Source organism: Paralichthys olivaceus, chromosome 20 (genome assembly GCF_024713975.1).
Source record: "Paralichthys olivaceus isolate ysfri-2021 chromosome 20, ASM2471397v2, whole genome shotgun sequence".
In the NCBI taxonomy this organism is placed as follows: domain Eukaryota; kingdom Metazoa; phylum Chordata; class Actinopteri; order Pleuronectiformes; family Paralichthyidae; genus Paralichthys; species Paralichthys olivaceus.
This window is the reverse complement of record NC_091112.1, coordinates 9,348,643-9,374,036: the sequence shown is the minus strand read 5'-3', so window position 1 is coordinate 9,374,036 and position 25,394 is coordinate 9,348,643. Positions and strand designations below refer to the sequence as shown.

General features: G+C 41.7%; 3 protein-coding genes across 5 annotated transcripts; 1 reads left to right on the top strand and 2 right to left on the bottom strand.

The window, feature by feature from the left end:
• Positions 1-139: 139 nt before the first annotated feature.
• Positions 140-4,906, bottom strand: vps28 (VPS28 subunit of ESCRT-I). Of its 2 annotated transcripts, none has more exons than XM_020090725.2 (10): positions 4,822-4,906; positions 3,597-3,659; positions 3,458-3,486; positions 3,299-3,336; positions 3,105-3,194; positions 2,895-3,000; positions 2,686-2,787; positions 2,238-2,291; positions 2,060-2,151; positions 140-1,277 (listed from the first exon to the last, which is right to left on the bottom strand). In XM_020090725.2, exons 2-10 carry the CDS (start codon positions 3,634-3,636, stop codon positions 1,157-1,159), a joined length of 672 nt encoding a protein of 223 aa, XP_019946284.1. In that variant the 5' UTR covers positions 3,637-3,659; positions 4,822-4,906; the 3' UTR covers positions 140-1,156. The 2 variants fall into 2 exon arrangements, with proteins under 2 accessions (XP_019946284.1, XP_019946283.1); XM_020090724.2 differs by having other exon boundaries at positions 4,477-4,827.
• Positions 4,907-5,079: 173 nt separating this feature from the next.
• LOC109631769 (aurora kinase A- and ninein-interacting protein) lies at positions 5,080-7,746 on the top strand. The gene is made up of 4 exons (XM_020090723.2): positions 5,080-5,215; positions 5,455-5,566; positions 6,055-6,214; positions 6,308-7,746. Exons 2-4 carry the CDS (start codon positions 5,474-5,476, stop codon positions 7,309-7,311), a joined length of 1,257 nt encoding a protein of 418 aa, XP_019946282.2. The 5' UTR covers positions 5,080-5,215; positions 5,455-5,473; the 3' UTR covers positions 7,312-7,746.
• A 197-nt stretch (positions 7,747-7,943) lies between these two features.
• Positions 7,944-24,401, bottom strand: cap2 (cyclase associated actin cytoskeleton regulatory protein 2). Of its 2 annotated transcripts, none has more exons than XM_020090721.2 (13): positions 24,001-24,401; positions 21,033-21,160; positions 20,837-20,937; positions 19,189-19,266; positions 14,354-14,497; positions 13,770-13,855; positions 13,080-13,185; positions 10,374-10,569; positions 9,969-10,132; positions 9,747-9,870; positions 9,573-9,655; positions 8,639-8,782; positions 7,944-8,547 (listed from the first exon to the last, which is right to left on the bottom strand). In XM_020090721.2, exons 2-13 carry the CDS (start codon positions 21,148-21,150, stop codon positions 8,464-8,466), a joined length of 1,428 nt encoding a protein of 475 aa, XP_019946280.1. In that variant the 5' UTR covers positions 21,151-21,160; positions 24,001-24,401; the 3' UTR covers positions 7,944-8,463. The 2 variants fall into 2 exon arrangements, with proteins under 2 accessions (XP_019946280.1, XP_019946281.1); XM_020090722.2 differs by having other exon boundaries at positions 8,328-8,547; positions 10,374-10,530; positions 24,001-24,132.
• Between the last annotated feature and the right edge of the window lie 993 nt (positions 24,402-25,394).

The window sequence follows — 25,394 nt, the reverse complement described above, 5'->3', positions numbered from 1 at the left end:
ACACACAGAGGACAATGGGTCATGTTTTCTGAGGTGAAGAGATCCACACATGCCTCTTCAAATGCATGCCAAGTCCTCTAGGACTCCCCAAATGAATAAAAACATTTCCCTCTTATTCACACAGACACAAAGTCAGAGGTAGACTTTTCAACTTTATTTCTAAAAAGATGTTACATGCTTTTATTTAAAAATCAAAACTATTATTTACATGATAAATCTTAATAAATATGTTCTCCCTACTGGTGTTTGAGGGTTGAAACATATTTAGTAAGCAAAATAAGGAGGGGGGGTGTCCACCTCTCTTTTGCCCACTTCATGTGGCCAAACCCTCACTTCTAAAGGAAATATGGATTAGGCGTGTTAACAGAAGACAAACTGTAGACAAATGAAAAAAAACATTAACTTCCACCACAGTTTCTATATAATGATTCATTTAGAGTGCAGACTGATAATGTTTCCCAACAACTATTTCAGCTCCATTTGATCAGTTGAACTTTCAGCTTATTTTTTAATGAACTATGGAATAAATCTCCAGCAAAACCTGTGTAATAGAACACAATCATGGTGCATAGAACACAAAACTGTCCCCCAGTGATGGATAGTGGATACATTTAGGGTACCAAAAAGGAAAAAATATATTTCTATCTTTCCAATAATACAAAGGTTGTTGCTGTTGCAACCTTTATTTTGTGGGCAGAATTTACCCAATATAATTGATTCATGCCTCTGTGTTGGTGCTCTGCAACATCCAAGTATAAAATTATACCTTTTCTTTTTAAACTACAGTACAAAGTTAGCAAACTGTTTTGTCAAAATCAGAATCAAATAGCCAGTGTTAAAGTATTTATCAGACACGTTTGGCTAGAAAACAGGCCGATGGAGGATCTCAAAGCACAGGCAGAGCCCAGTGGACGAGGCTGCAAGCAGCGCAATGTACCACAAACAGTGGTGGTGGTGGATGTACACGACATAAATAAGGACAAAGGGAACAAATGTGAAGAAAGGACATAAGGATATAAATGGAGAATCAGAAGAGAGTAAACCTGTTCCCAGACAAATCCTCTCCTTAACAATAACCATAAAAAGATGAAGTAGAGATTATTTTAACTTAGCAGGTTTTTAAGTCAGACACATGGTTCCAGGGTGGACAGATTTTTTATGAGGAGTGGAGGAAGCGGTTGAAGGCATTGTAGGCCGATTCCAGGTCAAACAGCATCTGGCGCACCTGATTATCATCCAATTCGTCTGAGGCCGACATGCTGCTGAGGGTGGTCAACCTGACGAGATGAGATCAAGAAAGATGGCAATTACGACAAAATGTATCTGTTGAACATAGTGAAGCTGAATTGTGGATTTAAAATGCAGGTTTGTCATGAAGCAGTGTGAGTGCAATGCTACTGCAGTGCAGAGATTTTAGCGCCTGCAAGCAGTCATCAGGTCACACTGCTTTTCATAATACTTTTCAAGTTATTATGACAATTAACACTGTGCTCCAACATAAATAAATATGAATTTGTGAGTTTTCTTTTGGTGTGATGGTTGCCAGATTGAACTCCAACAAGAAATTCACAGAGGTCTGACACTGCTCAGCTGCACAATCAAAGGTGAACTCAGACTACCACTCACACTCACCTTTGAAATCTAATCAAATGCAATTAAACAGTTCAGCCATAAATTCTACCTTGAAAAGAAAAGTTTGATGGACACGTTCAGGCAGGTGTTTGTTTAACTTCATGTTTTCTAGTGAGTTTGCAGTTAACAGTGGTCTAATGTTTTACCCACTTCATTTCCTATTATGAAGTAAACATTTCACAACAATGGAATAAAAGAGCACCAGTAACTATGACCTCAGCAATTAAACATAAAGTCAAATAAACACCTATTGTAAAGTTTTGACAACATTATAAACCTTGCAAATGAAGAATACTTGTCAGAGCTGTTGTACTAGTAAGTATGTGTGTGTCACAGTGACTACATTTACATACAGTAGCATAGCACCCTGCACTGCATTGGCATTAAGCTTTACAACATAAATGCTGGGTGGTCCATTCTAACTGACCAGAGGCTGACTTTGTCCTTAGCCTCTGAGTCTGGAGGCATGTTGCTCATTCTGTTCATGGTTTCCATCAGCTCCCTCAGGTCTGGCTGGATCTGGACCAAAGGAAAAAGAAGTGTCAGGTATCAGCTTAAGTAGCCCGTGTGATGAGTCTGCCAACAGTCTGCACGTTTCCCTTTACCTCATCCATGGCCCTGATCTCCAGTCTCAGCTTGTCCATCACAGTGATGAAGAGCTAAAGGTTGGAGAACATGAGAGAAAGTGAAACACAATGAGAAAATGCTCAACATTTTTTCAAACTTACGCAATCAGCAAAAAGAAGAAATATTTTTTACTGTCAGCAACACAAACAGGGCACACAACCTTTCCTGGTAACAAATTATCTGTCCTCTGATTTTATTCGTTTGTCTGATTGTATGAGCTGAGTTAAAAGTTGGCAGTGGTCACAGCTGGCAACCGACCAGAGGATCAGCCAAATTAAATGAAAGCACTTCAGTAACTTGCTGCTAAATTGGAACAAAATAAATCATTCAAGCAAAGACACGACTGCAACAACCCTTATTCTGGAACACATCCAAAATAAGACTCTAACTGACTGTTTAATATGATGGAAGTAAGAGTGGACGTACAGAGACAATGTCTGCAATGCAGCGGTTCAGATTGCCCTTGTCATCTTTGATGGTGATTGGCCGATCCTCCTTAATCCTTTCCATGGCGAGTGGGCAGTCGAGCTAAGGAACAATATGACAAGCTCTGTACTCAGGTAACATCAGAGAATTAAAATGCATCTTAAAATATTGTGCAAATGGGATAAAAGCAATCTGCGCTCAGAACTCACTCGGTACTTCCGGCAGAAGTCATCGATGGAGCCCACGTCAGATCCCTGCACTTGTTTGAATGCAGCTTTATACTGAACCAAGAGTCTAGAACAGGAAGCTGTGTACCTGAAACAGAAAAATACACCATAAATAAAAACTTCTTATCAAAGTCATGAGTGGTATTCTGTCCGACTTGTTAAAACAACATGTTAAAAATAGGTATAACTTACTCATTAGGTGTGACACAGTCTTTGATGTAAGCCTTCTCCAAGGCCTGCAGGGTCTTGACGACAGCAAACAACTCTGCCATGTTATCAAACCTTAAGGAACACGATTAATAAAGAAGCGTTACAAAATTGTCAACATGAAGCCTTGGGTAGCAGTTTGTTCAGATTAGATAACTGGAAACGTATTTCACACTTACTTCTCTCGTTCCCTTGCATTTTTGTATAATTTAACTTCCTGAAAAGATATGATTTTTGGTTAAAGACTTTCTCTGGCTAACGAGTGGAATATCTTGTAGAAATAACCTTATAAATGGTAGGTTAGATCAGAGTAAGAATAAAAACATATTAGTTTTTACCTCATATAACTCAGGTTTGTTGGCCGGAGCTGATGGAAAAAAAATGACATGTTTTTAGAATAATTTACTGTTGAAACGTTGATGCTTCTACAATCTGATATCTAAAACTGTAGCTATCAAACTTATTTGACTGTCTTACCTCCTCCTACAACTCCTGTCACTGGTATCCCGTGGAACATGATGCTGATGTTTTAAAATTGATCTGTAAAAAGAATAATGTTACTCTTTGTCAAATAAATGATTAATAATTTTGATTAATTCATTTTCTGGGAAAGTCAAATATCCAACCATGTATAAACAGGTTTTATTTTACTAAGCTTGGGCTGGGGGCAATTATCACTGTTAGAATTGAATGTCAACAAGATACAAGGAGAGCAGAGTTTGACTGAAAAACTTGCAGCTTCAAGCAAAGCCACAAATAGTGTGAACTTTACTTTTTGGTATAATAGATTCTTTCTAACACCCTTGGGTCATTCTGTGTCAAATCATCTCACTTTGGTGCCACACTGAAAACCATCCCCCTGTGACTCGTATCAAAACAGATGTGGCCAAAGTCACCTCCAAAAGTTCCCAAATCTCCCCTAATTTTGATCTGAGGGAGATTTAGGTTCCATGGGTAAAACCAAATCAGCGTATACAATTCTATTAAGCTCTGTGTCTGTGTGGTGCAGAAGTGTGATGGTTGGACAGGGAAAGACCCAATTCATTCTCTGGTGAAACCCTCCACCAACATAGAAATGCGCATGAAAAAAACAAGTTAAAAATCGAACACTTGCAATCAAATTTTGATAAATTCAGACGATTTTAAGCAAATAACCAAAACATTCCTCAGTTTGTCAGTTGAGAGGATGTGACACTGTTTTATTTATACTACTAACAATGTAGAGACACCACCCCGGACTCCAGGAAGTTAGGATTGGCATTTCTGACGGTTTAATAACATCAGTTACGCATTAATCGATTAGTTCAGAAAGTAATCATCAGAATAATCAATAACGAAAGTAATAATCAGTTCTTGCCTCATTCTCAACCTGCAGTTGTAAAGGTGTAAAACATGTATTCATTCATCGCTGTCATTCAGTCAAATAAACAGATCCACCGAGGATCTGAGGTAAATATACCCGCTGAACAAAGGTTACCAGGTCTCCAGTGTCCTGTTTTGTCGAACTAGCCTGAAGTTAGCTTCAGAGGCTAGCTCGTAAGCATTTCCTTTATGATTTATAGTAGCTCGGCCCCACAGTTAGCTGGACACCAGACTCTGTACTAGCGACTATTAACGCGGCAGGAGTTAGTAAACCCATTAGATATCAGTGTTCTTTCAGAATCAGTGATTAATAAGAGAAATTAAAAGACTCTTAGCTCACCCCCTCGACAAACTGCTGTGACGCGATGTAAACACTCCCTCATGCGAGGACCCCGGCACACGTCAAAATACTAGGTGTTCACTCTGCCTACCTAAAATAAACACTTTAAAAAAAAGAATCACATAAATGCGTTGAACGAAATTATATCATTTTAAGGCTTTTTGTACATCGTGTTTTTAATAGGATTTTGCAGTAAATATATTTTTTTAAAACAACGTTTTATCGTATTTTATGGTTTTCAGACAGTCAAACGTCATCGGCAGCCCGTCGCCGAGGCGCCAGACTCAAACAGACAGAAACGAAGACGCGCTTCAGAGCGAACAGAGAAGATCCGAGATTTAAACTATTATTACGGAGCGAAGGGAAGCTGGAAACATCCACCTGCCACCTTCAGGTCAGCTCCAGCGTCATATGATATCATTTATGAGGAGAACCTAAACAATGGCGTGATGTTTGATCGTTGAACACCACCTAGCTACTTTTGAAGTTAGCTAACTGAGAGCTAGCACCGGTCTTTTTCACTCAGAACTATTATATAAGTGTGAATTGATCCTGATAAATCCTGCAGTGTGTTTTCATATGATTGTTTTGTTCATTTTAATCACTTTCTCTATTATTTAATTCACTCGATAGCTTTCATCCAGTCTCCACCATGAAGACCTCCAAGCCAGCTCGTAAGGCTGCTGCCCAAGAGGAGTGTGGTGTTTGGCTGGACACTGTGCAACTTAAAGGAAAAGCTAAACAGGTAAAAAAAAAACCTGTGTAAGCTGTTTTAGAGATTCTGTTCAGACCTGATATTAGCATCTGAACACATGTGGACAGCTCTAAGTTCAGGTCTGGATGCACCAACATGTGTCCACAGATCCAATCACTCAAACCACATTCAGAGGTGGTCTGGGACACATGAAGTACTGCTTACTCAGCTGATCAACTCTAACCAGCTACAGATTCACAATGAATGAACAGTCTTACTCGTCTGATTTCCCTTACAATGATTTGTTTGTGGCCGCTATATCAACACTGATCACCATATGATGATAGAGACTTGTTTCAAATGGGTAAAATCTTTCCTCATAGTAGCTCTGCACTGCCTTTTTCTCTCTCTTTCTCTGTCTTTATCTTTTAGCACTGTGCACTTGTGATTATATAACTCTATCAAAATTCTCTCATGATATTATTGCTCTTCAGTGTTTTACTAAGAACATACATCATTCTGCTCATCTTTCATTTCAGAAACGTCTTGCCCGTCGTCCCATTTCCAAACTGCTGAACCCCTTTGCTGAAGCTGGGGGATATAGTTTGGCTGTGGCTCTCAACTTCACCCAGACTAAAATGGAAATGCCAAAAACCAAACAGAGCTCTATATCAGCCTTCTTCACACCTCAACCCAGAGGTAAGTCATTGAGGAAGAAGGTGATAAAGCTGCAGTAGACCATTGACCTGCTTTGTGATAACTGAATGCTTGCTTTTTCCATCTACCAAACAGATCTTAATGAGAAGTCCGCCTCTGACAAACCAAACATGGATCCAATGCAGTCCTCCTCCTCAGCATCCACCTCAACTGCTCCTGTTGCATCAGGGACAAAACGAAGACGAGGAGCACATCTTGAAAACTCTGACTCTGAGCCTGGTGTGGATAAAGAGTGGGAAAGTGAAAATGTGACTGAGCCTGAGGAAACATTGTGGCTGGAGCAAGGTGAAACAGCCCTAACACAGAACTCGTACTGTCAGTCTGAGGAAGAGCAGCCCGAGGAGTTAAACCCACCTCAGAGTAAGAGGAGGTTCACTGACACCTCCTTTTTACCAGATGACAGTCAGCCTCTTCCACAGGCATGGAGCCAGGACCCACTGCTCACCTACAGCCAATATTCTGACAGTGAATCTTTCCTGAATAATCAGAAAAATACAACAGAAGAGAATTTTAGTGACTGTTTCCTAAACAGTCTAAAAAGTGAGGGCGACTTTGGATTGCAGATGGATCGGAAGGGAAAAACCTCGACTCAAAAATCCTTCAAAAATTCTTATTCTTCTCAGTTGGAGGATGAGAAAGAAAACAGCAGGTATTTGTTTTCTAAGTCTCCTCGTAAGCACTCACCTTTCTCTCATATTGAACCTGTTTCAAATAATAAATGGACAGAAGCAAAAACTGCATCACCCCGAAAACACATCAGAGATCAACTGTGGAAAAGAACTGATGATGATGAGAGCAGCATCTCACAATTCAAGTGGACAAAACCAAGTAGTGCCAACTTTAAAAAACCAGCACGAAAGCAGCAAAGCAGAGAAGCTGATGAGGACAGTCTGTCCATGTTGTTTACCCAGGACTCTGAAGGCTTCAGGGTGATAGCACATAGAGTCAGGAGTCCACTCAAAGATCCAAGTAACTTCAGCACTGGGGTTGTGAGAACTAGTTCTTACAAGTCTTCAGTGGAGGAGGAGGAGATGCTCTTTACTCAAGACTCTCAGGGAAATATGGTGATTAAACACTGATGAGTGCATTTGAAACACCAGCAGTCTAACTGTATGTGCACATTTTTAATACTAAAAAGACTTTTCATGACTTTGCTCCTTTTCCAGTTTTTCATGTTGAAATTTGTTTCTGTGGTACTATATGTATTTTTTATATTTTTTAATCTGCATGACACTGAGATGTCCCACAAGGTGCAACTTCTTTTAGCAATTAGAAAATACAGTTTCTGAAGAAATTGCGGTGGCACTGCTGGCTTGAGCTGAAGCTAGTTATAATCTTGAGTTTAAAGTCAAGTATCAGTTTACATCCATGTCTCTCCAGATTATATGTAGTGAAGACTGTGAAGAACCAAATTAAATAAGTTGCATAAAAAGTGACCTATACTCTGCTGTGATGAATATCTGCTATAGTAATGCTTTTGATTTCAAAATAAACGTTCAAATCACACCAAGTCACATCCGATTATGCTTTAATTGAGGTTAACATTTTGACGTTTGAACACATTTTCTATGTTGTAGCATGGAGGAAAATCAACAAATCATCAATGGTAGAATACTATTATTACTAGAATAATAGAATACAAAAACTACAATGATAAAGAAAGTGGAAGTGAGTAGAAGAACATCCAATGAATAACATAAAAACCCAGAAGTGAGAGTTTTGATTTTATTTGAAAAATGAAACACAATTCCATCCAATCGTCATCATGTAAATTAAACATCTGAAAAGCATTTGTGGTGGAGATCTTCCCTATGCTGGTGCCACATGCTGCATCTTAGTACAAAATAGAGTGATGTACACAGATAATGATGAAGTGTAACTGCTACTGTCTGTATTTTAAGTATTTAGATGAGTTGAATATTTATTTCATGTTATATGTTCATCTGGATGTTATTTTGCACCAGTGAAACAAGTGGCTTTTACACAAAATACACTGAACACTTCCATATAACTTGACTTAACTTGACTTAATGACTGCGCACGTTACATTTAAAGAGCACATTAAAATACACTTCGAAAAGTTATTGCAATGGCACAGAAATGTAAGAGGATGTAAATATACTGGTTATACTGGGTTTTTATGCCTCTGAAGTTCAATAGATTCGCAGGGACAGAAAGATACATGTATGTGTTTTTTAATTTGATGGTGGTGAAGATGACGAGGCTTCAGATCAGCCTGCGATCTCAGTGGGCTCTGTCACCAGTTTGGAGCCGCTCCAAACGGTCTTGAACTGCTCCGGCACTGGAAACTCCCTCTGTGAAACGACCGAGAAGAAGAACTTCAATTTAAAATACACACTCAGAGGTCGATAGTCCTGCCTCTCGTTCTTTATCTCAGACACTTACATAATCGTCATCTCCTGTAGGTACCAGGATGTTCATCTCAGAGCTCTTGGCGCTGACGATCTCACAGTTCAGGGAGTCCTTGCTCAGGTACACCTGGCAGCCCTCCGTCTTGTTGATGGAAAGAGTCGGGACTGTTCCCAACACCTGCAATGCAGAGAGAGATGAGTCTCAGCTACTGACATGTACTGTATCTGTGGCATAAACTGTTTAATCAATATATATTGTAACTATAATCAATTCCTCCATCCATCTAACATCTATACCACTTCTCCTTTAAGGGAACCAATCCCAGCCTTCTATTTAAAGTCTCCAATTGACGTAACTCCAGTTTGCATGTGTTTGGATGCAACTTTGTAAGTGAGTTTAATTAGAGGCTAAAATCTAAAAGTTAGTATGTGGTACCAGTATTGAATATGTAATAAAAGAGCCGTTATGTCCAATTTTCAGGCTCTTTAATATTCTGTCTTTTGAAGTCAAGGCTTTTACTTTTACTTCCACCAGGAGGTTATGTTTTCATTGGCCTTTGTCGGTTTGTTTCTTTGCAGGATTATGCAAAAATGACTGAACAGATTTTCTTGAAATGATGTGGAAGGGTGTGGGCCAGAGAAGAACCCATGAAAGTTTGGGTTAGATTTAATTAATAGGGCAGATCCAGATTTTTTTTCATTTTCTTTAATATTGCAAGATAAGGATTTTGTTTTTCTTTTCTTTTTTTTACATTTCTGGGAATTTCTCAAGTGATCGTAATGAAAGAAAATGTATAGTTGTAAAATCTACAAACGGGAAATCAGAAGCAGTTTGCAGGAAGATGATGTGTACATGGTACATGTATCCGATCTCAGTACAAGCTTATAAAATACGGCGATAACGTGGCCACTCAGCCTTGGCGGTGACGCTCTCCAGGCACCCTCCTAGTTATAAATGCTCCACTCACCTGTAACTGGATCGCCTTGGAGTTGATGATTTCCACAATCCCAACCACATTCTCAAAAACCAGACCCAGCTTCTTACAGTTGTCTGAGGAAACAAACCATGTGGAATAATGAGAATTATGATGAGTGAATATGAATATAAACTGACAAACATTTTTAGTTTGGAGGAATCTCACCTATGATGATGGAGTTAATTTTGCCTTTAATCTGCAGGGTGGAGTTATTGCAACCGAAGACGTAGGCCACTTGTTTCAGCTCCGTCTCCTCAATCAGCAGGTCGTGTTTCTGCTCAAAGTTTTCCTGCAACAACAGATTTAATCAAAAATCAGTGGTGTAATATTTAAAACGTGAGAAAATGGTATAAAACCCCTGAAAGATGACGTAATCATGTCACGCACCACCCTCCATTTCTTCCCCTCCAGCTCCAGGAGCGGGGGCCTTTTCTGGGCGGCTGCTTTCGATGAGGTCGCAGCCCCCGAGGATTTGGTTTTGGTCGGTGCAGCTTGAGAGCGCAGATTTGGGTTCTTGTGGGTCTTCTGGTCGTCTGATACACGCTTCAGACCTAGAGATATGGAGGAGATACATATTCACAGGCAGGAAAATATAAAGGATTTAAAAAAAAAAGTATAATAATATCTATATTTCATTCCATGGTTAGATTTCTACCACCTCTACCACATAAGGTTAGTTTACCTGCACAGACACATGAGGGTTGAACGTGGTTTTATATCAAACAGCATCTAAGTGAAAAACGTGACATCCTCAGTTCTAATGCTCATTGTTTCCAGGTTATGTGAACTGACCTCTGGTGATGTCCATGCCCTGGTTGAGCTGAGCAAACAGAGCCGAGTGCTGTGCCGCCGCGCTGTCCACCTGAGACTGGGGGTCGTCGTCCGTGAAGACCGGAGGTGGGCCGGGGGGAGGAGGTGGAGGTGGCGGGGGGCAGGGAGCACTGGGGGCCTTGGGGGAGTTGAGGAGAGAGGGAGGAGCAATGGGGCCCTGGGGCATTAAAAAAAAAAAAAAAAAAAAAAAGATCCAACAACAATGTGGTGTGTGAGCAACAGGTGTTCTGAGGATAACAGCTGCAGTTATACACATGTCCAGCAGGAGGAGTATTGCTTAGGGAATGTGGGAGTGTGGGGGTCAGCATTGACCATGGGGTTCATGTGTGTGACTGAGAACATGTAGAACAAGAGAGAGGTTTAAAGACATTATCAGATGAGGAGGGGAACTTTTACTTCACTTAAAACTCATCTTATTCCTGTCAGCAGCAAACACACTGTTTTTCCTCTGTGCCACCAGCTCTGTGTTGAAGTTACGTGACGATAACCATGAATGAAATGCCCTTTCACATTATTCCATGCACATATTTCATGTGTTTGGAATCACCAGGATCTATAATGGATCTGAACAAAAGAGCTGAATCCATTAGTTGACTATGAATTAATAGCGTTTTATTCAAAAAAGCAAAATATTCTGTTTTTTTAAATGTAGGGATAAGCTGGGCTTCAGGGTTCATATTATTGTTAACTGAATTTATTTCGTTCGTTGACTGAAAAAAAACTTTTCGTCAATGAAATTATTTAAAAATCAAAACTAGTTTTTGTCTGAGCTGTTTGAGTTTATGTAATGAGGTTCATCAGGTCTCTAACTAGAGTCACCTGCAGTTTTTACACTGCTGAGTTAAATAAAAGTCATGTTAAAGGAGAAGTATACACACGCACACACACACACACACACACCTATCAAAGGGGATCACAGGATTGAACTGTCACTTTAAACACTTATGAGTACAGCTGAGGCTACTTGACCTTTGACATGAAGCACATGTGTCGTACATATCATGGATGAACAATGCAGACCTGTTACACTAAACAGCTCAGCACATACCACTGGATTAACTGCATGTATGTGTGTGTGTGTGGTTGTGTGGTCGTGTGTGTGTGTATGCCTGTAAACATTTCTGACTGCTTCTTTGTTTTCATGTGTGCATTTGTGTGCACGTAGAAAAAGCACAGAGGAAATAGAAAAATAACCTTTTTGTTGAGGTGTTTTAAAAAAAAATTTGAACAGTATAAGTGGATTTTTCAAAACACAGAAGTGTCTGAGTCTCTAGACTAGTTATTAAAATGAGACGTTTAACGGGGATAATCCTGATCTGATTGTTTTTAATTTCAGTAAAGTTTAATGAAATATTTAACGTCTTTAAGTCTGTTCTGAGGAATTTATGTAATCTGGTCATTTTTGTGGGTAAATCCACCTCCATATGTCAGCCTGAGCATGTCAGAGTATGAGCGTGTCATTAAACCCCCCCCCCCGATCTGAGCAGCAGATGACGGCTGAGCGGGGACCAGCCCTGCAGTTTAGGTTACGGCGCAGGCTGCGTGTGTACACAGGCTCTTTGTCGAGGGGGGGGTTCCTCTGTGAAGAAAACCTCCATTCAAGCAAACCCTGAGGACCACCTGTTAGCGCCACACACTCCCATCCTTGTACGCACATGTTCACTGTGTCGCTCATGCACACTGCAGGGGCGACAGCTGACACACACAGCCACTGCAGGCTCTCAAGTTTCTGCAGAAAACACACATGTGAGCACAGTTGTTCACCATTATTCACGGTTCCGGCTTTAATCATTTCATGTTAAGTTCAGCAGGTTGAACTTTTTTGGCAGATGTGCAAAGATTGATTGCACTGATGTGTGTGGTGATGGTTAACACACAGCCAGAAGAGAGGTTAGCATAAAGCCTGGAAAACAGTGAATGATGATGTCTCCCCAAAAATGAAGCCAAAACATCTCGACTGCTACCTCGTGTATGGCTGCAGTATATAAACCCACCTCCTCCATGTTAGTGGATGGGACATGCACTATGACTTCATGTCTGGGTTTTAAGACGCCAACATGCAACACAGCCAGGTTCCCCTAAGTGAATAAAGACAAGAAAAAGACTCTCGTATCTGACAAGAGGAGGAGGTCAAGTGTGCCTGGAGGGATTTGGTTTCGAGTTGTCGTCGTAATCTCTGGGATCCAGCGAGTGTGAGAGCAGAGACATCCATAAACAGAAGTGAGTGTGGGAGTGACAGGGGATTCGTGAGCCCTGCGGAGAACCGCGGGGTGCAGCCACCGAGGAGAAGCTCGTTTATTCATTCATGCTCTCTGCAGCGGTTTATGTAACCGGTCGCTCCATAACTAAAAATGGAAATGCACGCAAAAAAAGTAGTCCATTTGAGCTCTGATATAAAAATACCACGGCCTGTGAATGGAAACTTAATGAAAACACTGCGAAGATAATAAACAAGCGGCTTTTGGAGCGATTTCTTGTTTTCAGTCTGATGTGTTAGATACGATGGAACCTGAAGGAGCAAGTGCAAACATACATCACATTTTCAGTCTTATTCTTTAGGAGAATGTGGTGTGAAATTGTAAAACTAATTTAGTATTAATGATAAATGTAGGTGTTTGATTTGAAAACTTAATTGAACACAGAAAATACTTATGCTTCTGTACTCACGATCTTGCTCCACACCAGGCCTGTGGTGTGGTGCTGTTTGATGAACGCCTGCATCTCGGTCCAGATCGACAGGTAGGAGCGCACCCAGTCCACATGGCGTCTGTCGCTGGGGGAGCAGGGGGAGGGTTGTTGGAGGGAGGAGGTGGGGGAGATAAATATATGATATTCAGATGAAAACTGGAACACTGATAAGAGTGATACGCATTGCTTACCGCCTCACCAGATTCATGTGAGTCTGATTATAGTTGAGTTCAAAATAAAAAATAAAAAATTTATATCTTTCCCTGTCCGTTTGCAGGATTACGCAAACATCACAAGATTTATTTTTTCAATTTTTTAATAAAAATAATAATTCATGGAAGGTTATCTACGAGTGTGTGAAATTTGGTGCACTTTGATTGGATTTAAGGATAAGGACTGTTGGGCCTTGGTGGAGGTGTGAGCTCTACTATTCTAGTTTGTTCTTTTGTTCCTCATCTTGCAGACACAGGAGACTCTAGTTCTCCAGTAACAGTATGGACAGTTTCTTAATTCACATGTTATATTTCTTCTGCTAAATGCTGTTTTTTAGTCTGTTGATCTTTACATTGTCAGAATAAAGACTGCTCTGGGTCATCTGATTCAAACAAATAAAAAACAGACATCACCCTGGTGACATGTGCATCATGATGCTTGTGAACATGGACTCACGTTTCCTTGTAGTCCTTCAGCACTCTGTTGGTGTAGAAGGTGGCGGCGTCGTTCATCTCCTTCACGTAGGGACCCGGCTTCTGACACTGAGAGAGACGAGAGAAAAGGGCTCATCTCACCGACACACAAACACTGTGAGGCCTTTATCTGTTCATCATTACACAGAAAAACAGAGGAGCATCTTGTACTTAAAGGTCTGAGACGGACATGTTTAATAAGCACTGTGTGGAAAAGTGAGCTCCTGACAGCAACGTACACTGACCAGAGCCAGAGCTGAAGATTTTTATTGAAGAGGTGAAGAGGAGAGATTCTGATCTTTATCTAAATGATATTCATTCCAGAAGTCAGCGGGAGAGAGGAACAGAAACTCAGTGTGGAAGGGAGGAGTTTATCTATAGCTCTGTCTCTTAGTATATGTTAAATGTTAAACTTTTAGTGTTTGAGTTGAGATTTTAAATAGTTATACGTGATGTTTCCACTTGTATTTCTGGTTTATTTTTTTCTGATAATCAGTATTTTTCATGAGTGGTTAGTTGTACATTTTGCACTGTCTTTGTGTTCATCAGGATTGTGTCATTCCTCACCACAGCGACCCAGCCCAGCGCGGGGATGCTCTCGCTGACGGCTGACAGGTGGTTGAAGAGGCTGCTGCCGCGGTTCCGTTCCCTGAAGTTCTGGATCTCCTGGATGTGATCTGAAATTGGCTTCATCAGGTCGTGAAGCTCCGTCTGCAAAAGAAGGAAGCAGTCAGGAACAGGAGGACGCAGGAGACAAGGAAGAGATTCCGGTGACAGAGGATGGAATGTGAAGGAGGGAGGATCGGGATTGGGAGTGTGAGTCCTACAAACGTCATGTTACATTTGAATCAAATCATAAATAAACCTGATGGCAAGAGAACCACAGAAATCCTTCTTATGCCTCTTTTAAATACATCATTCATAGATGTTTGAGATACTTTTGATTTTACATCCCTGCGTCGTTTACCCTGCTCCCAGCTCCATGCAACCAGTAATTCCTAAACTAGGCTACGGGACAGTCACTCATTTTATTAGCCAGAGCCTTTTTCCAGTGGATCTTCCAGATCTCAGCCACAGTACGGTTCAGCTCCCAGCTCCCCCCCTCATCACTCTGTCCCTGCAAACATTCCTCGGTTCATGGGGAGATCCCTCTGGCCTTGTAAGGCATACCGCTCCACCAGTGTTTACAGTTTACCTATCACACATATACTCACATACACACGTGCACACATGCGCACACACACACACGCGCACACACACACACATAAATCCAGGAACACAGTGTTTCATTGGAAAATTGTTGCAGCAGCTTTCTGTGTTTTCTGTGGAGCATTAACAGGCAATGAGCTGTGACAAAATAGTTTCTTAACAATGTTTGTGTATATATTTGTTTAATAAACGTAAATGTATGGGTTTTAAAGAAAAATGCATAATACGTCTGCCTCTGTAAATATATTCTTGTGTGCAGAGACGCAGGAGAAACTTTCCTTGTTTTCCAACAGATTCTTCCCTCAATCAGATGCACATGATCTCCATAAGCTGGAATAGATGGGCCTTTCTCTGCTTGTCCAGCTGCTTTTATTATTACTAAATCCAGCTAATGTCTATGAGGCAGTGTGTGTGAAACTCGTGGGTAGTAAAACCCTTATATACAAGTTAAAATCATGCAATTATAAACTTAATATAAAGTAGAGATATTGGTAGAAAGTCTACTGCAAACGTTATGCACAACTGCCCATTTACATCATATATCATTATGTGTAGTTACATACAAAGATTTCACAACTCCTTCAAATACAAACTTTACTGCCCTACAGCAAATTTTATCTACATAGTTATATGAGGGTGACCTTTGACCTCTAAAATCAGTGCATCTTTTAGTCCAATTGATTTCTGTGTATTCTGTGCGTCAGTGCCGTGGTCAAAGTGTTGACTTCCCAGTCATTTAGTCGAGCTATGCAGTGAACAAAACGACAGAAATAATCGGAGAATGACTGGAGGGTGCACAGAGGACTTATTTAAAAAAGGAAAAACATAGGCCATATTCCCACAGGCTCAGCAACTGAAATGTTCTAGTAGAGCAGGCATCAAGTCAGGGCTGCAGCCAAGCGTCAATTTTCCATGGAAGACCCTTCAGTAACTTGTCAGTTCTAAGGAACTATTCACATTGATGATGGTGTTGGAAGGAAGAGAAGCAGCATTAATTGTATCATTAGAAAACAAAAACAAGCTGACATGTCATGAACATGTTATTTCATCATTCAATCAAATATCAATCAGTGCTAGTTCAAAAAGAATTTGCACAAACATCAGTGTGAAAACAAAAATGACAGAAACCATCTTTGAGATAAAATGATTGTCAAAGAAAGGGACCTCGCCACCACAGCCGCATTCCCCGATTGTTACTGCGCAGACTCTGGCTCTAAATGCACAAGATGGCGCCGTTCATGAACGCAGACAGAGAATGAGCCGACAAAGGGATCAAAAGTGGCGTATACTGTTTTTTTTTTGATGGGCAGTGAGTGAGCTCAGCGTGTTAACAAAAGCACATCAGTGTCTGAGGCCTTGGCTTCATATACAAGCACTGGATCAAAGTTTGAGAGGAGAGGACAACAATGGAGCTGTAGGAGGGGTTTTAACACAATGTGGACACACACACACACACACAAACTGAGTTAACAGTCCAATCTGAGGTCACATGAGAGTGAGAAAGCAAAAAAAGTAAGGCTCTCTCGATTTCTCTTTGTCTCACACTCTATCTAGCTGTAACACACACACACACACACACACACACACACACTGACAACAGGCTCAAATATAGAACATGCCCATAAAAAGTCAGAGAGCACAACAGTGCTGCACTGCAGAGAAGGGCCAGACGTTTGAGAGCTGTGTGTGTGTGTGTGTGTGTGTGTGTGTGTGGACAGGGACAGGGGGGTGCACTGGCAAGAGTCAAATACACTTTTCTTCCTCTGAACCTGATTGAGGAATACAGATTTAGACATTGATGAGGGATATCAGCAGACGTGTGTATGTGTGATGGTTTGTACTGTAGGGGGGGGGGGGGGGGGTATTCTGTGTGTGTGTGTGTGTGTGTGTGTGTGTGTGTGTGTGTGTGTGTGTTAGTGAGTGTATGAGTGTATTCATAGGTTTGTGTGTCATGTTGACTGTGTGTGGAGACCTGTTGTCCTCAGCTTGCCTCAGACATCAGATTTTCTCGGAGGCGTTTTTTCTTTCATCTGCCTATTAGAAAATCTGAAATGTGACTCTGAGCTTTTTCATCCATGAACTTGCTTCAAATGACTGGACTGGAAAGTATGTTGATTATTTTGTTGGCAATCATTTTGTTAGACTTTGACAGCACTAATGGGACTACTTCAGAATTCGACGTCATACGAAAGTTACTATTGTCAGAAGCAGAGCAGTGATCTCTCTCTGGTTCAGTTAATGCCAAGGTGCACGCAGAGGTGAAATAGCTTCTATAGCCCGTGACTGCATCTACACTAGATCCCTATTGTGTAGCTGCTTTCAAACATGCACTGATCTCCGCAGATCCACTGTATTTTCTCTGGAGGAGCTGCACGTGTGAATGCAAATGTTCGAGTGAGAGGCTCCGGATTATCTGGGGACTTACTACCTCTGGCCTCCTGGTATAAAGTCCGTATAAAGTCAGGCCAATCAAAGTATGTTTAAGCAAACACTCAAGCGCAGGTTCCAACCAACTGAATCCTGTGGCAGCAGAGGAGACACCAGGCAAAGTCCCACGCTACTGGGGTCTCCCAACAACAGCTAGACGACAGCCATTCACACCTCACATCTTTATTAGTAATCAGAAAGAACCAACATGAATCCAGTCTTATATTTACACCTACATGTCTTTAGACTGTTGAAGGAAGCCGGAGTATCCACAGGGTTCGAACCAGAACCCTCGTGCTCTGAGGCTGACCGCTGTGTCGCCTGACATTGACACGTTCATGTTTTTTTTTCCACAGCTCTGACCCTTCGGTGCAAAGACCTACTGTGTGATGCAAAGCTTTCATGGCACCATCTTATCTGATCTGTACTGTTGCAGAACTTTACAAAATCTAATCTGGAGACAAATGTTTTTGTTTTTAAATCTCAAGTCAAATGTGTTGGGGAGCAAAGTGACGCAGACAAATCAAGACATTTTCCATATTTTTCTTTTGGAGTTACCTAGTAAAGGCATATTTCATCTCCGCTTCTCTCATGTCACTCACCGAGCCCTCTCTCTCTCTCTCTCTCTCTCTCTCTCTCTGTCTCTCTCTCTCTCTCTCTGTAAAGCCCTCTCTCTTCCCTTGTTTGCATTTCTGACAATCACCAAACGCTCTTTTCACAGTTTCTCCACCAATGACCTGACAGACAGGGAGTAATCACTTCCTGGTAGGCTCTCTGGACCCTGCAACACACACACACTCACACACACACACACAAAACACAAACAGAAGGCCAATGGGATGATATCATATCAGCTCTCCTCTCTCTCTTTCACACACACACACACACACACACACACACACACACACACACACACACACACACACACACACACACACACACACACACACACAGCTCTCTCTCCCACCCTCTTTTCTCTCTATACGTGAACATGTTGGGAATGTGTTGTATTAGCGTTTTCTTAGTCAAAGAGCAGGGTAATCCCTCTGTGAACAGGCCGGCCTGCTGGGGAACACAGGAGGGGAGCACACACACTGACCCACTGGACTCTGATACTGTTCATCTCTCTGTTAAGCTGCTGCTACATGTGCAACATCTGATGCACTTTGTATTTGAATGCCACAAGAAACACACACTGCAACTGACTGTAAAGGTTTTGTTTGTTGCACTGTTTCTCAGTCAGCACAGTCAGATGATGTCAAAGTAAAACTCGGAATAACTGTTGCCTGCAACTGGCAACCAAGCCACTGGTACAGCAGAGTTCTGGGGTCATTTTGTGCCTTTATTAGAGAGAGACTACAATCGAGAGATGACAGGAAATGAGAACATGGTGAATGACATATCTAAGGTCTCCGCCCAGCCTCAGACCATGGATGCTGCAGTTCATGGTCACCTCCTTAAAACACAAGGCCACAAGGGTGTTTACACTATTGTTTTACATTCCTGGCTTCAGAGTAAAAGGAATAACAGCACATTGGCATGAGATCAGAGAAAAGGCTCCAAATCCTTTTATAAATCCCAAATATACTAAATTTTATATAACTTAAAACTGGGCTGGTTGCTCTCTTTAGCATTTTACTTCTTACAAACCAATACATTTAAAAACATTCTTGTAATTTGTTTGTTTGTTCAATTTAATCTCAAAGTCACAGTGCACCTAATGTCGCCATAGTTATTAACCATCGATGGGTTTCCGTGGCAATTACCTTCGAGGGTTCCTGGTGCGTGGCAGCCATTTTGAGGAAAGTTTTCTGAGTCTGCAGGGCATTGTGCACCAGCTCCGCCTGTCAATCATCAAGAGTCAGACACAGATAGATTAGGATGATAATACACGTAGCATCACACATTTCATGGGTGTTATACTGTGCCTGTTAAATAAAGCTGCAGTTCCCTGAAAAGAAAAGAGTTTGCTAGTTAATTCTCTCTGCCTATAAAACTACAGCCGGTAAATCTGTCTGTGCTGCACATAGAAAAGCGAGTATACAAAACAAACACACACACAGAGTTTGGGTAAGACCCAGCCAGCCGTGTCCTGTGCATGCTTCTCTGTGTGTGTGTGTGTGTGTGTCTGTGTGTGTGTGTGTGAGACCTCCAGTTGTGGGCCAAGGGAACCACCAGGGAGGCTTTGTCCATAAAAGGAGTTCTACAAACTTAAAGAAACCACCTCTGGCTCTCACTCACATACTCATGCACTGATGGGACACAGGCATAGAAATTGTCTTTCGAGGTTCAGACCGAGAACTACAAGGGAGGGAATTTCTCTCCGTCTGTCTTTACTCCTCTGTTTTGAAGCCCTCCCTGATGTGTTGGATTTACTCCAACGATATAACACAGCTATTATTGCCAGCTGGCTTAAAACAAAACACAATCTCTGTGGGAGTGCGGGTCATTACCAAATAGGAAAAGGTGGTCGACTAGCAACTTGATAGATGAATGTAAAGTCAAAGTTCAGTCATACTCCCATCCTTGGCTTTGTAGAGGACAGGAAACCTTTGCTATCGCGCGCACACACACACACACACACACACACACACACAAACTGCCTTGTTTCTGCCGGAACATCATGGTCATTGATATCTTTCCAAAGCTGAACATATCACAGCAAGATCCTGTTTGTTTTAAAATCTACGTCCAATGAATTTTAGTTGGCAGATAGAAAAAATGCGCAAGTGCACAATCAGTGAGATATCCCTTTACAGAGGAGATCAGCATTAAGTAAGATTCAAATGAGAGCAGATTCTGAAAAAACTGAGTTTGTTTATTAATTAGAATATGTCCACTGAATGGACTGTCACAAGGGCTTTCATGAAGCAGAAATAAAAGCAAACCTACACTTTCTTCTGGTGGTCTGTGTGTCTGTATCTATCTGAAACGCATGAATCATTTGTCCTATTGGCTCCACACTTGGTATGTGTATTGTTAAGGGCCCAGTGAAGTGCAGTGTCGAATTTGGTGAGGTGAGTGTTCCGTTCCTCAACGGGACTCACTGGTGTTTTAAAAGTTAAAGGGAAACTCGAACAAACTGGTGTTCTTCTTTCTTTAGGGTGTATCGTTCCTTTAAAAAGCAGCGATACATTAGCACTTTTCAAAAAGAGTAAGGGGATCATGCAAAATTTGGTGAAGACCCCCATTTAATAGTTACTGTTGGGAGCAATAGAGCGACCCCCCCGCTGCACTGTAGCTGCAGATCACTATGACAGCAGCTGTGGCGACATCTGTCTCCAACAGCCGCTGCAGCATCTGTGTATAAGTGTGTGTCTTTATGAAGTGTGTGTGGACAGGTGTGTGTCTACAAGTGATTCATCCTTCATCAGATGACTGTTGGCGCACACACACACACACAAAATCACTCACATGTTTTTCCACCTCGCTCCCTATGGCTCGGCTCTTGCTCAGGTAGTCTGACACTGGACCGCTGAGCAGCACGTTGAAGGCGTCCACACACTGAGACGTGCCTAAGAACACAGAACTGCTTACTTGCTTGTTTCATGCTTGTGTGCAACCCCCCCCCCCCCCAACCCTCTGAGTCAATGGTTAGTTTCAGACTTGCCTCCATCAATGCCGTTGACACAGTCCCCATTCGCCATGCTACTGGTCGTCTGAATGTTCACGGACATCTGCTCCAGACGAGTCACAGCTCGCTCCAGCCGCAGCATCAAACCTTCCATGTTGTCAAACCTGGAAAACAAAAGGGGGAATTGTTTTTTAGGCTGAACTGTGATGTTTCTGATCTGAGGTTTGTGATTAGCTTGGTGATTGTGATTAAATCTATTGATCACGACATGAAAAGATCACGACTGAGTCCAGAGGGATTCACTTTCTCACTCTGCTGCTTCTTGTTGTCATTGAGCCGGACCATATCAGCAGCAGAGTCAAACTGAATATACAACTAAATATCCAGAGTGGTGAGGTTTTATGAACACTGTCTCTGTGTGAGTCACAACCAAACACAACCAATCACACTATTGGATTAGAAGATGTAGAGACTGGAGCGAGGATGAGAAGAAAGATGAGAGTTATTCAAAACACAAGTGTAAAAGGGTTGTGGGGAAATATTTATACATCGAACGCCATCATCTCACCGTGAGGTTACGCAGGCCTCTTTCCAATATTTATGAGTCAGCCGAGTGGAATTCAATCCAGCAAGCTGCTGCATGTTTACACAAACTCCTGCTAGGTAACAGGCTCTTCCTAATCGGACACCTGCTACCTGTGTGTCCAACACACAACCCCGCCCCTTGGATTAAAGATCATTTTATTAGTTTTTATGAGACGATGTATAAAAAAAAACCAGGAAGCTCCTCATCTCTGTGGCAGTGAGTAAACGTTGGAGCCTGGATGGTGTCTTCTGTCTGTAATCTTTTTAAATTATGTCCAGTAATTACGTGCTCTGAGCAGCCAACATGTCCTGATGGGCGTCAACGACTCATCTCTCTGGAGAAATCTCTCAGCAGTGCCAGATGCCTGTCGCACCACTCAGCTGCTATTTCTGATCTGGGGCTCCCAGCAGCTCATATAGGCAAGACCTGGAACCTGCAGGGCTGCACGTGTGCTGACAACAAGAGAGCAGAGATGAACCAACAACTCTGCCCCAGGAAATGTACACGGACTGTACAATGTACGTGGAGTCAGACTTTTGAGTTTATTATAATAAGTTGTTGGTAATAACATCTTTTAAAAAGGATTTATTGGTGATTTTGTTCATGAAGAATCAAATATTCATCGTTTACAAGGCTATTAATTACAATATTTTATAGACACAAAAGACTGATTTGTGTCAGCACCATGGTTACTGTTACAAACATTAAATCGAGGCCATTCAATCAACTACTGTTTTTATCCAAAGTTCAAAACACTTCACTTAATCACTGTCTCGCTCAATAACAAACTTAATCTTTGTTTTAAAACCATGAGACAGAAGCAGCCCCAGCAGCTGCACTAGTTTTATTAAAAAGCAGCCAAAATCCATGGCGATGTCTTTGTATTGCCATGGAGATTTCCATATTCATCTAGACTCCACCATAGGAACTGAATGGGAAGCCTGCTGGTTGCATCAGAAATACATTACTGTCGCACAACGTCTCAGAAATCATTGCTCTTTTAAACATTTTCATCAGTCCTGAGTCTGTTGTTTGTGACTGTAGACTCCATAATACGAGAACATTCCTCCGACTGTTCCTCCAGACAGGTGGGCCGCAGCCTCTGCCACATAAAGACCCCCGACCAACAGCTGAGAGGACACACATGTCGCTGTAGAGTGGAAAAATATTACTGACTTCACCCTGACTTGCACATGTCTCCTGAACCCTGTGGCCCCGTATCTGATCTTTGGGGCTATATTGGGCCACAGCCCAGAGTGTGCTGCTATGGGCCTGACTGTACTGTATGATATTCAAACACAGGTCTCCGTGTCCTGCACTGTACTCTGGGAGCTTGGATAAAGGAACTCTCAGCACATAAATGCTTGATAAGACGAGTGAAAGGTAAATGATCTGTATTTATATAGCGATTTTAAGTGTCTTGATGACCACTCAAAGTGCTTTATCCATTAACACACACATACAGTGCATCTATGCGCATCAATTTGGGGTTCAGTATCTTGTCCATGGACACTGGGATTGAACCACCAACCTTCGTGGATGACCCACTCTAACTCCTGAGCCACAGATGTGTCTACTCCATGGCCACTTAAACCTTATAGTGTTGGTAATGGTCTCGTCTACAAAAAACCTGGGATCTTGTTTTTAATTTTAAAATGTTGTCATTAAAATTAAGAAATAGATCATTTTTGTTGTAGGTTTTCCTGATTGTGGTTAATATTCAATAAAGAGAAGTTATGAAATCAGTTATAAAGACAGAGCATTTATTTTTAGGCCTTTGAGAAGCCTAGTAGCTTTTTTACTAGCTTTTGTGGGACTTTTGATCATATCACATGATCTTCCTTAGCAAATTGGTTCATTTAAGCTACTTAATGGACCTTAGGGTGTAAGATGTTCTGTGAACCAGTGTTTGGTTTAAAAATTAACTTTGAAATGCAAAAAGTGCAGAGCCCACAATGAACCATCTATAATGTATAACATCAATGGGCTGTTTGAATCTCATGATTACCCATCATTACAGGTGTTTCATCCCACATTGTGTCTCGGGCCAAACACGATCATGCCTAATGACTTTGCACTGGCAAGCTCACAGGAATTTCATCGCCCCTCCTGAAATCTGGTGCTTCATGGTGAGAAGCCAAAATCACCGTTACTCCAGAGAGTAGGTAGAGGTAAAAGAAAAACAGCATAAAATCAATACAGTGCGCTCTCTCGGTGCGTAAACGTCGTGCCAAACATGTCAGAACGCATGTGACGCACAAGCAGGAAGCAGGTGAAGATGACTTTGTTTGGATATTTCTGCGCACAAACATTGCACATCTCTATCACACAGCACCACTGCAGGACTGTAGCCCTCCGCCCCACCACGAAACACAACATTCAGTATAAAAAGAACAGCTCAGTACGGGGACATCTTACCTCCCTCTTCTGGTCCGCAGATAATTTCTGCTGGGGATGTTTTGTTGTGTGAGTGCGTCAATTTCCCGGGACTGGATTTGTGGCTGTGTTCCGTCGCCTGCGGTCCTCTCCTGCCGCCCTGTCCCGTCACTCAGCTGCGCACAGCACCGGTACAGTTCCGGGATGCCCTAAATAAGCAACACGGTGAACCTGAGAGCCGCAGAGCGCAGCGCGCACGGATCAGGAGAATGACTCAGTGCCGCAGTGGCTCCTCCGGGGCGCACGGACAGTTTACTCCGCAGGCAACATGGCTGCTTCACAGAGCCCCACTAAAAATAGACGAGTGATGGACGCTGTGGAAAAAGACATGTGCACGTGTTCCTTCTGAGGAAAACAGACCTGGACATGCACCTTCATCATCATCATCATCATCATTGGGCCAGAGTCTGAATCTCCTTAACCTGGAATTCCCCTTAAACATGGGAACAGCAGTATATCAAGTGTTGTCCATTTAAGTCTGGCACCACTTTCCTTGAAGTGAGTTTCCACCTGACTCTATATCAACTGCTGATGCACTGTAGGTCACATCCTGAAGCCTTAATAAGTCAACATTAATCAATCCAATATTGACTACATCCTGATTCAAGTTTAGGGAAGTTGTACTGAGGATTTAGAGTCAAAGTTTCATCAAGTTGAGGGATTTGAGATAAACAAGTTAAACAACTAAAAGTTTTAACCAAATTGCAGCAGAGACCAAAATATTCAGATTTTAAATCCCAAGCTCCAAAAACATAAGCTCCTTCCCACGATGCAACATGATTGTATCCTGTTTAAGGGCCCGGTGACACATACACGATTGCAAATATCGTGGGCCAAAGGTCACCAAAGTTTAACTCCACTTGAAGCTATGCTGCGATTTCTCTCGCCTCAGGAAGCAAATGTTTTAAACTCCTCCTCGCTCAGACTGTTGAAGGAAATCATCCATGAGTGTTCATGTATTATTTCGAGATGGTTACTGCTGCGGCTAACCATGTCATCATGAGATGATTAGTCAAATTAGCTAATTTACACGGCACAATGTTCCCCAAAATTAACCATTAACTATTAAATTCATTATTAACTAATAATGAATTATAAGTATGGTGCTATGGCTGCATTTGTCTTTTTGTCACTACAATAACTCAGGCAGTTTTAATATAATTTGGATGAAACTTGGCACATTTGTTGGCAATGTGGTCAGGACCTGCACTATCGATTTTCTGTTAAAGGTCAAGGCCACAGCAAGGGATCACAGCCGGACGCTAATTCATACTACATGGAACTCACGCATGTGTACATATACTCTTGAAACCCCCTTTAATTCTGTTACTGATTATATACTTATAAATTACAATCTTATTTTAAAGAGGGAGTAT

Excerpts from the sequence above, each read along its gene's own strand:
- vps28 (XM_020090725.2), bottom strand. The coding sequence starts at position 3,636 with ATGTTCCACGGGATACCAGTGACAGGAGTTGTAGGAGGAG. Across the intron at positions 3,195-3,298 it reads AATGCAAGGGAACGAGAGAA|GTTTGATAACATGGCAGAGT; the intron begins GTAAGTGTGAAA and ends GTGTTCCTTAAG. Across the intron at positions 2,788-2,894 it reads ACTTCTGCCGGAAGTACCGA|CTCGACTGCCCACTCGCCAT; the intron begins GTGAGTTCTGAG and ends ATTGTTCCTTAG.
- LOC109631769 (XM_020090723.2), top strand. The coding sequence starts at position 5,474 with ATGAAGACCTCCAAGCCAGCTCGTAAGGCTGCTGCCCAAGAGGAGTGT. Across the intron at positions 5,567-6,054 it reads TTAAAGGAAAAGCTAAACAG|AAACGTCTTGCCCGTCGTCC; the intron begins GTAAAAAAAAAA and ends CTTTCATTTCAG. Across the intron at positions 6,215-6,307 it reads CTTCACACCTCAACCCAGAG|ATCTTAATGAGAAGTCCGCC; the intron begins GTAAGTCATTGA and ends TCTACCAAACAG.
- cap2 (XM_020090721.2), bottom strand. The coding sequence starts at position 21,150 with ATGGAAGGTTTGATGCTGCGGCTGGAGCGAGCTGTGACTCGTCTGGAG. Across the intron at positions 13,186-13,769 it reads CTGAAGGACTACAAGGAAAC|CGACAGACGCCATGTGGACT; the intron begins GTGAGTCCATGT and ends CTGCTCCCCCAG. Across the intron at positions 10,570-13,079 it reads GCCTGGTGTGGAGCAAGATC|GGCCCCATTGCTCCTCCCTC; the intron begins GTGAGTACAGAA and ends TTAATGCCCCAG.